The following is a 12,861-nucleotide window of genomic DNA, read 5'->3' as shown; positions in this document are numbered from 1 at the left end:
ACCAAAAGTCTCAAATCCTCTTTCTCCTTACTCAATCCATCAGCCAAGCCTGTTGGGTTCTCCCTTTGAGGTGTTTCCAGAAGGGAACCTGTTCTCAGTAGCTCCACAGCTTCTACCAGCCTTGTCTGGGCCACCACCATCTCTCCTGTGGTCTATCTCAGTGGCCTCCTGATTGGTCTGCTACTTCCACCTTTGCCTCCCACAGTCTGTTCTCCACCATCAATCACAGGGTTCCTTTTGAAATTTAAGTCACATCATAGCAATCTTCTGTAGAGAATACAAAATGCCTTCCCATCTCACTGCAAATAAGATCTAAAGTTCTACTCCTGGCCTGTCAGTTCTTACATGACCTGAGCTGTCATTCACTGAGCTCCCATCATTCTGGCTTCCTTGATTGCCAGGTGTGTCCCTGGCTGATGGATGAAATGAGTGCTCAGACACAGGTATGCAGTGTAAGAACAGCTAGGTGACTGCCTGGCTCTAGTGGCCAGAGAGTAGCTCCAAGAAGCTGAAGCTGCTTGCTTTTATTTACTGCAGGCATAATACCGAAAGCCTGGAGCCTACACAATCCGTAAATGACTAACATTTATTGTTCCTCATTCAGAGAACATCATGCGTGCAGATGTTCAAATGTCAGCTCCCATACAACTTCAAACAAGTTTGATCAAGACAAATTCCCCTACACTCACTTGTACCTACTCCTTGCCCTCTGCCTCAGGGTCACAGAACAGCTGCCTCAGCTATTCTCCCCCGGGGCTTTGCAGAACCTTCTGACGTTACAGAAGGGCCACTCCCTTTCCCTTGGAACGTACCAAGCAGGTTTCCCTTCCAGGTTTTCACACTCGCTCCTCACTCTGCCTGGAATCTTCCTCTCACAGATGCCCACATGGTTCATTGTCTCACTTCCTTGAGGTCTCCTTGCAAGTGTCACCTACCAGACCAGCCTTCCAAGCTAGCCATGGGCTTGTTTGTACTCATCTCCATTCCCCTTTCATCTTGGTCATCCTCCGTGTTGCAGAAAACTGCATTTCTGTGGCTCCCCTGTTCCCTGGATCCTGGTGGGTTCAGCCCATGGGAGGCAGAGGTAGAAGACTGAAATCAGGAAGGAAGAGGGAAGGAGGCTAAGTGTTTGCTTCTCTCTTCAGGCTGTATTTCTGGTAACCACAGTGTCTCCTCTGAGACTCCAGCTCCCAGCAGACAGACCTTGCATCTGTGTTCCAGCTCCTGCTGGGAAGGCATAGCATGGCTCCAGCTTCTACCAGGTGGCCGCAGCACCCGGACTGCAGTAATACCACCATCTCCCTCTGCTGGTTCTGCTGTTGCTGATTTCTGGGTTTCTTGCTGTCCCCTGTGTGTATTTTCAGCTCCTCTATCATGGGTATAGTCAATTCCCCACACTAAATCCCTTCTGCTAGCAATGCCAACAAATCCTGACCAATCCAACTTGGCCTGACTGATAGGACCTCCCTGAACACCTTAAATAAAATAGCCTCCATCAGCCTTCCAGTTGTCATGCTATCCACTTATATTATTATCCTTCATGGATTTTAGCAATGCCTGACAGAGCACATATATATTAGTTTCCTTAATTGCCTATCTCTCCCCTGGAATACAAACCTCATGATGGCATGATTTGCCTGCCTCGATCTCTGCTAGACCCCCATTATCCAGAATGAGGCGTGACCAACAGTAGGTGCTCATGCAAACAAACAACTATTCTTTCACGCATTTAAGAGGTACCGATGAGCACTCTCTATGTTCTATGTACTAGATGTGGAGATAGAGTGGTGAGTAAGACAAGCTTTTCTATTCAGCTTTGGCCACAGGAGGGAGTGGCAGTGAGGGCCCCGCCTCTCTTGTGTCTTGGTGCATTTTAATCATCCTGCTTTTGATTTGTGGTGGTTCCAAACTGGGTGGAAAATCACCTGTATTGAAAAATGGAAGCTCGTTGAGGAGGGGAACCAACTCTATTGTTTACCCTGAGTCAGACTCCCTAAGAGGGGAACCGACACTCACCTGACATGGAGTGGGATCTTGGGCACCTTCTTAGAGACCTTGAACCGGTCTCTGTCCCCATAGGTGTCGGTGAAGTACACTCCGGCCACACTTGTCACCTTGTTCCCGGGGAACCTGGAGAGCACCTTCTCAGGGCCGTGCCGGCTGGCCCAGTACCAGGCCTGGCCCCCGATTAATAACCCCCCTCCATGTTTCACAAACTGGATCAGTGTTGCAGTCATGGTGTCATTGTAGGCATTGATGCAGTAAACCCCTAGGGGCTCTCCTGGTTCTGGCTTGACCTGTGCCTCAAGCCCAGCATCCTGCAGGATGTTTACTAGAGGTGCCAGGGATGGATGCACTCCCACGGGAGCCCCAGGGCAGGGACACAGCCAGCTCACTGCATTGAGGAGAAATGGAGCCAAGCCCGCATGCAACAGGTAGCCCTCATGGGACACAACCACGAGGCGGCCTTGGCCGTAGGAGGAGGCAGCAATGAGCACCTGGCCCTTGTCATTCACCATCACGGGGAAGGCAGCCTCTCCAATAAGAAGGAGTTCACTGGGGACGGGGTCTCTGGGGACATCCCAGCATGTCACTCCATCCATGAGGGCCTCGAATGCAGCAGCGGCAGTGGTCGCCATGGTTCTATCAGCTGCTGCAGGGGGAAGCAAAAACTTTCATGTATTTAAGAGATACTGATATGCACTGCTGGTCAGAACAGATGAAGGAACAGGTGAAAAAAGCAAACAACTAAATGCATTCACCTCCAAATTTTACTGGATTCTCTACTGTGGGCCAAGCAGTGTTCTAGCACTGGGAGTACAGCAAGAAACAAAACAGATAAGGTTTCCCTTTTTGTGAGTTGAATATTTTAGAAGGAGAAAGAAAGAAGAATAAATAGGTAGATAGAAAAATAAATAAAATGCAGCAATCACTATGATGAAAATAAAACATGATGATGTGATATGGAGGAACTGGAAGATTATTTTAGATTGGGTGATAGGAAAGGCCTCTGAGAAACTGGCATTGAAGCTGAAACTTGAAATGCAGTGAGCAAAGAGCATTCCAGCAAAGAGACCACTTTGGGGTGGCTGAGAGCCAGAGGCAGGGAAGAGCAGGACCCTAGGAGGAGGGAAGGAGGGGCTAGATCCTGTGGGGCTGGTAGATCCAGGTGGTAGTTAAGTTCGTGAGCCTGAGTTGACACAGTACCTGATCTTTTTGAACAGAAAGGTCATAGACCTGTCAAAACATGCATTTCTTCTGACAGCTCTGATAAGTTGGAAAGTGCCCCCCAATTTATAAAGTCTGCCCTAATGGAGAGGGCCTCCCTCTATTTGGTAGCATTCTGCAGTTTCCGGAGGTCTTTTAAAATTTGCTGTGCCTAAACTGAGCCTATTTTTCCCTTTAAGCAGCTCCTCTTGGATAAATGACTTCAGCCTCAGTTTCCCCATCTACAAAAAGAGAATAATACAGCCCTGGGAAGATTGTTTTTGAAGTTTAAAGGAATATGGATGGGCCAGGCACAGTGGCTTATGCCTGTAATCCCAGCACATTAGGAGGCTGAGGCGGGTGGATCACCTGAGCTCAGGAGTTCGAGACCAGCCTGGCCAACATGGCGAAACCCGTCTCTACTAAATCTACAAAATATAGCTGGGTATGGTGGCATGTGCCTCTAATCCCAGCTACTCAGGAAGCCGAGTCATGAGAATTTCTTGAACCCTGCCGGGAGTGGAGGTTGCAGTGAGCCGATATCGCACCACTGGACTCTAGCCTGGGCGAAAGAGCAAGACTCTGCCTCAAAAAATAGAATAGAATAGAATAGAATAGAATAGAATAGAATAGAATAGAATAAAACAAAATAAAGAATACGGCTAAAAATGCCTTGTCTGGAGTTGGTACACACACAGTGGGCAAGGAATAAACGAGATCTGTCCCTTTGCTGTCCTTTCTAGTTTCCCAGATTGATGAGGACAGTGTTGTAGATTGCAGTCCTGCAGTAGTCCCCTGGCTGCCTGAGTCGCCTCCCTATGCGCATCTCGGAGGAGCCCACTGTGAGGGACTTTCCTCTGTGTTCAGATGGCTTCTCACCTCTGCAGATGCACAGGGCAGCCCTGAAGTAGCAGTGAGTTGACACCAGGGTGAGCTTCGCCCAGTAGAGCGGGGAGTCATAGAAAAGTGTCCCGTGGCTTTCCAGAGGGGCCCATCACAGAGATCCTCGGAAGGCACCCAAAGGAACGGAGCGCCATGTGGAAGACCCTCAGCCACATGCCCCTCCCAGCTATCTCTTTTTCCTTGTCTCATTCTCTCCACTTCCTCATTTGGGCTTTCTGGTCTCCCTTACCGCAAAAAAATCACCTGCAGGTAAGCCCTTGCATAAGGCTTTGCTTTAGGGGAGAATCTAAACTAAAACACACACCAAGCCCTTGAGCCACACGTGCCTCCTTCCTTTCTTCTTCCTGTTCCTATACGCAGTCAACCACCTCATTTTGTTAATCTCTCACCATCGCTCTCAAACATCAGTCCCTTTAGTTGGCAATCATTCTAGACTAAACCAATCTGGTTTTAGTCCCCGGGATGTATTCTCATCCACAGTCGTCCTCTACAAGAACTCTAACAAGAACCGTTACATTTCGTCCACTCTCTCTAAGGTGAAACTTGCAGAGCGCCTCAGCCTGACTTCTCCAAGGTCTGGCATCCCAGTGATTACTGGACGTTTTCCCTGCTACTTTCTTCCACGAAATCTCTCCAAGCTCAGAAAGGTTGGCATTCTGAGCATGCCCTGCGTTTCCTGTAGAATTCCATCTCTTCCCCTCTTCCCTTCCTATCCACCACCTTTTTCTTAATAATGCTCGCGGGAAAGAAATTCACAAAAGAGAGCCGATACTCGGCAGAGCACTGAGAATGCGGGTACATGATCTCAGCCTTAGAAGTTACCAGTGGAAAAAAAAAAAAGCAGCGGAGAGAGAGATCCGGAAGCCTGAGCTCAAGATCTTGCTAGCTACTTTCCAAAAGACAAGCGACGTCTTTCACTTCTGAGGCAGAACCAGTTTGACAGGATAAACAAAAACAGACAAAAAAACCTCAGATGAGTAATATGTCCCGGAAAGCTGACCCAGCATTCCGCAAGGACATGTGTCCTCGTGCACGCACACACCATGCTCATCTTTGTCAAATTCATAATTTACAAGTTCAAATAGGAGGGAGAAATGTGTTTTGACACAAATTGCAAATAGCACCAGACTAACAAAACGAAATGAAACCAGACCTGGACCTAAGAAGGGAAGGACACCCCCTGACGCCGGGAATGGCTTGGGGCCTCTAGCACTTTGCGGCGACTCCCAGTGCCCTAGGTGCTCAGCCACCGCCCCCACCCAGGACCCGCTCGGATTGGAAAACTCACCCCTGAGCAGTGCGGATCCCTGGGGACGGATGGACTGGCTCTGCAGTGGTGCGCTGGGGACGTGTCGGAGGCGGGGCGGGGCGGTCCCGGAGGCGGGGCGGTCTCGGAGGTGGGGGCCGTGCTGGAGGCAGGGCCGTCTCGGAGGCGGGGCCGTCCCTGGGTACGGAGCTGTCTCGGAGGTGCAGCCCTGCTGTCCCGGAGGCGGGTTGTACCGTAGGCGGGCCAGTCCTGGAGGCCAGGCTGTTCTGGGGGCGGAGCTGTCTCGGAGGTTGGGAGGTCTCGGAAACCGGGCTGTCCCGGAGGCGGGGCACAGGCTGGGGTGAGGCGGAGCCGTCCCTGAGGCTGGCCCGGGGAGCGGTTACCGCGCCCTGAGCCACGCCCGTGGTCTCCTGTTCCATCGGTGGATCCCACCTTGGGCCGTGCTGCGGGCTCTCGGGGCACCTACCAGGTGAGCGACCCCGCCTTCTCGGAGGGATGCTTTGGCCTGCATGAGGCCTCCAACCGGCTCCCCCAGAGTCTCTGCGGGTTCTTGAATGCGAGAGGGGACCCAGCCAGGTTGCTGTCGCACTTGATAAGAAAAGCAAACCCTAAGTCTCCAATAAACCATATTCGGGGCGAATAGTTGCCCAACAACAACGTATGCCACGGGGGAGGCCCCGCGTGGAATCAGGCTCCCTTCCTTCTGATTCTGGGGTGGGCTCAGCAGAGCCGGTGGCCGCTGCGTCGCCCCCGTAGCTCGAGCCTCTGCGTGGAGGGCTGCCCCCTAGTGGTCAGCGGCGGGCCATGCACTTCGAGCCCGGTGGATGCTTACGGCCATGGGGCGGGTGCTCAACTAGGAGGACATTTTTCTCTGGTAGTATCCACAGAAATGCTGCCCAGTAAGTGATATTCTTGCTGGGAAGGAAACGTGCCTGTGGCATCACTAACACAGATTCGTCCTTGCATGGCTGGAGAAATTAAGCTAAAGCTATGGAGTGGCTAGTGCTCGAATTTCTACGCAAGAGAGGTCAGAAGGTGAAAATCAAGGTGGAAGGGTGTGGTCAGGAGGAGGATTTGGTGGAGTCTGGAGGTTAGGAACGTCTTTCCTAGGAAAGTGATGACTATGCTAGAATGAGGGAAAAAAGAGTAGTCAGTCTGCATTTTGCCCACCATTGGGTCCTCATGGCCTATTTTCATTTCTGACATAGAATAGGCTTTAGTTTCTTAATAAATAACTAAATATATGCTGAATAAATAAGGATACAGTGAACGTCCAAATATATCTGTCGAATTAGTGAGTTAATAACTGACTCTTTGGAGGACTAGTGGAAATCTGATTGGCAGAGGACCAAATACATTCAGGTTTCAGAAACAAATAGCAAGGAGAAACTTACACAGAAAAGAAAGTGTGGATAAGACTTGCCAGAATTTGGAATAATTCAGGTTAGAAATCCAGCGCGTGGTGAAGTACATTGAGTTCTTAGGCTTCATATCAGGGAACAACAGACCTTTGGGAGTTGAAGTGGGAGATGGACATCAAAAAAGTGGGTCAGTAAAGTTCCACGTTAAAAGCTGACTCAGGGCCGGGTGCAGGGGCTCACGCCTGTAATCCCAGCACTTTCGGAGGCCGAGGCAGGTGGATCACCTGAGGTCAGGAGTTTGAGACCAGCCTGGCCAACATGGTGAAATCCCGTCTCCTAAAAATACAAAAATTAGCCGGGCCATGGTGGCACAGGCCTGTAATCCCAGCTACTCGGGAGGCTGAGGCAGGAGAATTGCTTGAACCCGGGAGGTCGAGGTTGCAGTCAGCAGAGATCATGCCACTGCACTCCAGCCATCAGCCTCACTCCTCATGGTAAAGCACCACTATTGTTCGAAATTAACTCCTGAGAGTATTTTGGTGTTGCTCTAATAGAAGAAAGGGCTTTAAACAAAGGTGATTTTCCAGGGTCAGAGAGCAGAAAGTACCTGCCATTTGGGAGCAGGAGCTGCCTGAGGAATGGAACCTAACAACATAGGATCGACATAATGGCTCATTAAAAAAAGAGAGGAAGGAAGGAAGGAAGGAAGGGAGGGAGGAAGGAAGGGAGGGAGGCAGGGAGGGAGGGAGGGATAGGAGGGAGGGAGCAGCATTTACGTTCTGCCTAAATGGTGTCTGACAGAGAATACACTCATGGGTTCTTAGTTTCTGTTTCTGGTTGGGTGAGTAAAACCCCTTCCTCATCCCTTTTTTCTTCTTTCACTAGAGACAGAAACTAAAAACCATGAGTTCAGGCTGCTAGAAGTCTAAAATAAAACAAAACAGAACAACAACAACAACAACAACAAAAATAAGGCAGGTTGGATAAGCTTCGAAATGGTTATTACTTAAGCAAAAGTGCAGGCCCCAGATGTTTCCTTTGACTTGGGAGAAAACAGAAGCCATTTATCTCCTTACTGGACTTATTCTGTGACGTACTCTGGGAGATAGAAATGCTATTATGGTCAGTAAATCTGAGAGGAAAACAGACATGAAAACAACTATACCAAAATTGGCTACAAATTAGGTGCAAGGGCACATAAAAGAAGCAGCAATTATTTCTGATCAAAGGATTAGAGAAGAATGTGCGGAGAAGGTGACACAGAAATTCAGCTTAGAAAAATGTATATTTGTGGGAAGATAAGAGTGGAAGGTATTACAGCGTGAGACTGTATAATATTCGAAAGCACGGAGATATGAATGTGAAAGGCTTAATTTGAGAAAGACAAAATATTCATAGTGACTGAAACTTGTTAGCAGAACTTGCATAGTGCTAGCTCTAAAGAGAAGTTTGGGCGCGGTTTAGAGGAACTTTGGCTGCCATACTAGGGAGTTTGGATTCCATTCTACAGTTTGGAGGAAGATTTTTTGAAAGCACCATTTAGTAAACACTGTGGTTGCCTCCTCAACATCTATTCCTTACACTACTCCTATTGTCCTTTCTAACCAAATCTGTTTTTTTTTTTTAATCAGATAATCCACTTCTCCCTTATGAGATTCAGGGAACAATGAAGTCATCTCCAGTTCCAAGGGTAGATCTATATTTGCTTAAGTCAGGCAGGCTAACTCATACTTTTTGTGCTTCCATGACAGACTCTTTCTGGGTTATACAAAATAAATATACATAAACAATATTATACTTCATTGTCCAGCATATACAAGAGGCAAACAGAAATCAGAAATATTATTTTTACCAGTGGTACATCAGTCCATGTTTTGTCAAATAGAGAGAAATTGCTGCAGTAATTGCAGTTTATCACTACGCCAAATGCAGGGATAACTCATACGTGTGCCTTCTAATTGTGGGCTAGTATTAATAGTCACTGGCCTCCTTCTTAAATTATTTTCAGTCATGAGCTTAACTTAATGTGGTACCATATATTCTTTCTTTTAAGGACCTTAAGAATCTGGAAAGAATTAGCCACACTCTAATTTAGGAACAGAGATGGATGAATCCACCTATGGACATTTCCTGTTATGAGTCACTGGGGAGGTTTACTAAGTCACTATTTAAGATGATCCAGAACAGGTGTCTACAGCTGCTTTAAGAATGAGTCCTGTGGTGGCGATGAAAATGTTCCTCTCGGATGTCCAGCTGCAGGGGGTGGGTATGAAATTGCCAGCTGGCCCCAGCTGGTGTGCTCTGGAATCCTTGGCGCCAAGGCCATGCTGCCAAGGGCTTCTCCAGGCTGGTGATTAAATGTAGTGAGGATCCTGAGGCAGGCCCATTCCTGGAAAACATGGGACTCTCCTGATGGGTGAGTTTGGCTCAAGGACTCCTCATGATCCTGAAAGAAACTCTCTGAGATCTGTACTTCAGTGGAAGCCTTTCTTTCCTTTGCTCTCTCCTTCCCAAGGGTTAAACCTACATTGCAGTCTAATGGTGGCTCTCCCGGCCTCCTCTGGCTCCCTCCACATTTTCTCTCACAGGCATTTCCTTTAATAAATCTCTTCCATATCTGATCCTCTCTTGGCTTTTGCTTCTTGGAGGACCTAGAATAACACAAGTACTGTCATAATTATATCTCCTCACTTTAAATCTCTCAAGCGTAATTACTAAAATTGTGTTGTAGTGGGAGTAAAAAGCAAAGTTACTAACTTGAGAGTATTTATGAAACACTCACCCATTAAGTTTCATACTTTAGCACATTTATAATAACTTTTATTCCAATTATAGCATGGTCTATCTCCAAGGGCAAGTTCCTGCCTGCCTCTTCATTGAAAACAGTGGAACTTTGAAGCAACGAGGGAGTTTGTTGCTTCTCTTGACAAGTGGCCAGCCCTAATTCAGAGTTATGAAAGCTTTCATATTCTGCTTTGGCATATTTGTAAAATATACTTGGGCATACATTTTTTTTTTTCTGTTTGGATCATAAGTGTACGAAACATACGTGGTAAGAGCCAGTTATATTCCAATCACAGAGGATGTCTTGGAACATATCACTGCCACTCCAGAGGTGCTGAAACCTTCTTCCTCTAGTCAGGGACATGGCTGGGGTGGGGGTGAGAAGAGATGTTCTTACATTTCTAAACTTTCTTCCATGACCAGACCAGACATAAAGTTTGGTTTTGTCCTGAAGATTTTAGTTGTCTGGGAGCCAGTGGAACTGAGTTAGCCCAAGAATGAGAGTGGTTGTCCTTTTTCTCTTTCTGTCTTTGAAATATTAGATTCACTGGACAGGTGCTCAATAGATCCAATTTTCTTTAATTGCACCTACATCAATGTAATATAAATGTCTTCATTCACAATCCCACAAGGGTTGTAGATATCAATATGTCGGGGGGATAGTGTATGGGAATTGAGGGTCATAGTAGGTCAATTCTATATAAGAAAATTCCTACAGAGAGTGAGTCAAAATCCCTACTCCTACGGGACCAGTGCCTATTATCGTCTATTTCTTTACTTATTTGGAAATGTAAGCAATTATTTCCCAATGGATTTATTACAAAGTTCCTGTGACATCAAGATCGTTCCTTCTCAAGGCTTTTCATTATATATTGAGACTTATAATTTCATTTTGGTTTGCCCCAAGACTTCCACCAAGTCTAGGGGATCTGTAGGGACCGTCCTTTCCCAAGGTACATCATGCATACTTTCTGCTATTATTTTTTTTTCCATCTGTCCCTTGTGGGCAATCAAGAGAAATGCAGATTTGAATCTCTATAAGAAGAGCAGAGTTTCTCCCTTTTTTACTTTTGAACTGAGAAAAAAAAAAAAGGCAGCAGCCCCTGCCATCCAGAAACTTGTCTGGCACTAACAGCTAGGCCATATTGTTCTTCTATTATACAAAAACAATTTCAGAAAACATCAGCATCAGACAGGGTCACTCTGAGACCATCACAAAGTGAGGCACATACAAGATCACCATGCAACCCACAAAGTACTGATTATCCTTCTCTTATGTAAAATGAGTAATTGCACTTTTTAGAAACCAATCGCAGCTTTATTCTCATTTTATTTATTTATTTAATTTTTGTTTTTGAGACAGAGTTTCACTCTTGTTGCCCGGTCTGGAGTGCAATGGCGTGATCTCAGCTCACAACAACCTCAGCCTTCTGGGTTCAAGCGATTCTCCTGCCTCAGCCACCCAAGTAGCTGGGACTACAGGCATGCACCACCATGCCTGGCTAATTTTGTATTTTTAGTAGAGATGGGGTTTCTCCATGTTGGTCAGGCTGGTCTCGAACTCCTGACCTCAGGTGATCCGCCCACCTTGGCCTCCCAAAGTGCTGGGATTACCTCCCAAAGTGCTGAGCCACTGTGCCTAGCCTTTATGCTCATTTTAGTCAGCTCTCCTTGTATATGAAATTTATTGAGATGTTAGTTGTAGAATTGTTTCTGGTTCTTGACAGTATGTCATCCAAAATAAAGTCAGACACTTCCCAAAATTATCCAACCAAAGCCCAAGGCCTGTAATAGGTTCTTTCTGACACCTTTTTACTGATGTACCCACAGTTCCCTATGGTGTGCATTTTCCCTAGCTGCAATGAACAGTAGATTCAACTTGTTTAATTGTAGGTGTGTTTCTGTTGGTCTTTGGCTGTAGGGCATTAATAATATTATGTACTATTAATGCATTAATAATATTAATAATGCCCTACAGCCAAAAGTACTTTTTCCAGTGCTAGAGATCCACCAGGCTTTCTGTTAAAGGTCCCTCTAACATTACTGAGACAAGTCAGTGGCTTGCCTTTTAATGCTTTTGCCAGCTGAAATAGTTTATCTCAGAGTTTTGTATGAGGATCTGAGATTTAAGTCTGCTCTAGGTGTTGAAAGCCACAAGCTCAGAGTGCCAGCTGTCTTGTGATTAAATGTCAAAAGCCTTAATTAAGGCTTATTATTTTCTCCTTTGTAATACTTTGGCTCCCAGGCTACACAAGCAGCAAGAACAAAAGGGAAAACTCTGTTTTATTAAAGCTCCACTTGCCTTGGTGGAGGGTCAAGAAAAGGTTTAGAACCTATTTTCAGGTTTTTGGCTCACAGACAATGGGTAAGCCTGCTGGGTCCTGGCCTACAGGGTCTGTTCAGGAAGAAGAGGGGTCTTCTCTCTAAACCTGTGAGATCTCTTCTAGACTCTTTTATAGACTGTTTTTACATTGTATGTTTGATCACTTTATCCTTCCCTAACCCCCTTTGGGCACTATGTCAGACTTTAAATATACTAAATAATTTTGGCAGTATGTAAAAAGTGAATTTTATGTCACTAAGCAATTCATGGAAATATTTTTTAGTACGTACATGTACAGATTTCTTAACCAATTATGTATATTTGAGTTCCTTAGAAGTAACTTTTTAATGACCCTCAGGTACACATATTTGAATTAAAATAAACCTTCGTTCCTGACTGTCATCATTGGTCACTACATTTTTACAAAAAGGTGCAGTTGCTTCCCAATCTCTATTTATCTTTCATTTATTTACTCATCCCTTTATTCTATTTATTTATAATATAATGAGCACCTATGAAATGCATCCAGTCTCAGACTAGAACATCAGTAACTTAAGCTACTCAAACTTTCCTATCAAAGACATGTTTCTTTATAGCACTCAGATGCACAAGAATCCAAATGCATAGGAAGCATTTCTTAGTTCTCTTGATTGTGAGGTAAGTTGTTTTTTTGTGTAGTTAGAAGAAAGATCTCTGAGAAGCTGAAGATCACCTTCTGCCCCCTCCCTATCGAAGACTGACTGCAATGATGTGGGTCAAAGAAAGAAATCATTTTAAAAGTAGAAGCCAAGCAGGTGTACAGAGGCTTTGTAAGGAGTAGAGAATAGAGGAGGGAAATAGTATTTAAAGAAGGGATAGAGTATGTTACTTTTGTTGGCAAAAAAGAGTCAACATCTAAAGCCATCCCTAGTTATCTGTTGGCCTGTTAGGGACATATGTTAGTTTAGGTTTTGACCTTGGGTGAGGACATTGCTTTAAGCACTGAATAGATCAGATTAATCCTGTGAAGAGGAGAT

The 12,861-nt window shown here is 45.8% G+C and overlaps 1 protein-coding gene across 5 annotated transcripts in view; it reads right to left on the bottom strand.

Annotated features, from left to right (window-relative positions):
* The window catches only part of LOC105471168 (TRPM8 channel-associated factor 2), a 30,630-nt gene extending 24,834 nt beyond the window's left edge, over nt 1-5,796 (bottom strand). For 3 of the 5 annotated variants that reach the window (XR_011621883.1, XM_011723514.3, XM_071094314.1), the window contains exons 1-2: nt 5,399-5,520; nt 2,017-2,653 (exon numbers count right to left, since the gene is read on the bottom strand). Coding sequence is in view for 3 of the 5 variants with exons in the window: in XM_011723514.3 (XP_011721816.3) it covers nt 2,017-2,639 (623 nt within the window). In the remaining 2 variants the exon portion in view is untranslated. Of the gene's footprint in view, nt 1-2,016; nt 2,654-5,398 lie in introns of all 5 variants that reach the window. The other 2 variants (XM_024789526.2, XM_071094315.1) reach the window with 2 other exon arrangements.
* Nucleotides 5,797-12,861: the final 7,065 nt, after the last annotated feature.

The sequence above is a fragment of the Macaca nemestrina genome, chromosome 4 (genome assembly GCF_043159975.1).
Source record: "Macaca nemestrina isolate mMacNem1 chromosome 4, mMacNem.hap1, whole genome shotgun sequence".
Taxonomy (NCBI): Eukaryota; Metazoa; Chordata; class Mammalia; order Primates; family Cercopithecidae; genus Macaca; species Macaca nemestrina.
Note: the sequence above shows the minus strand (reverse complement) of the source record. Positions and strands in the feature narration are given on the sequence as shown.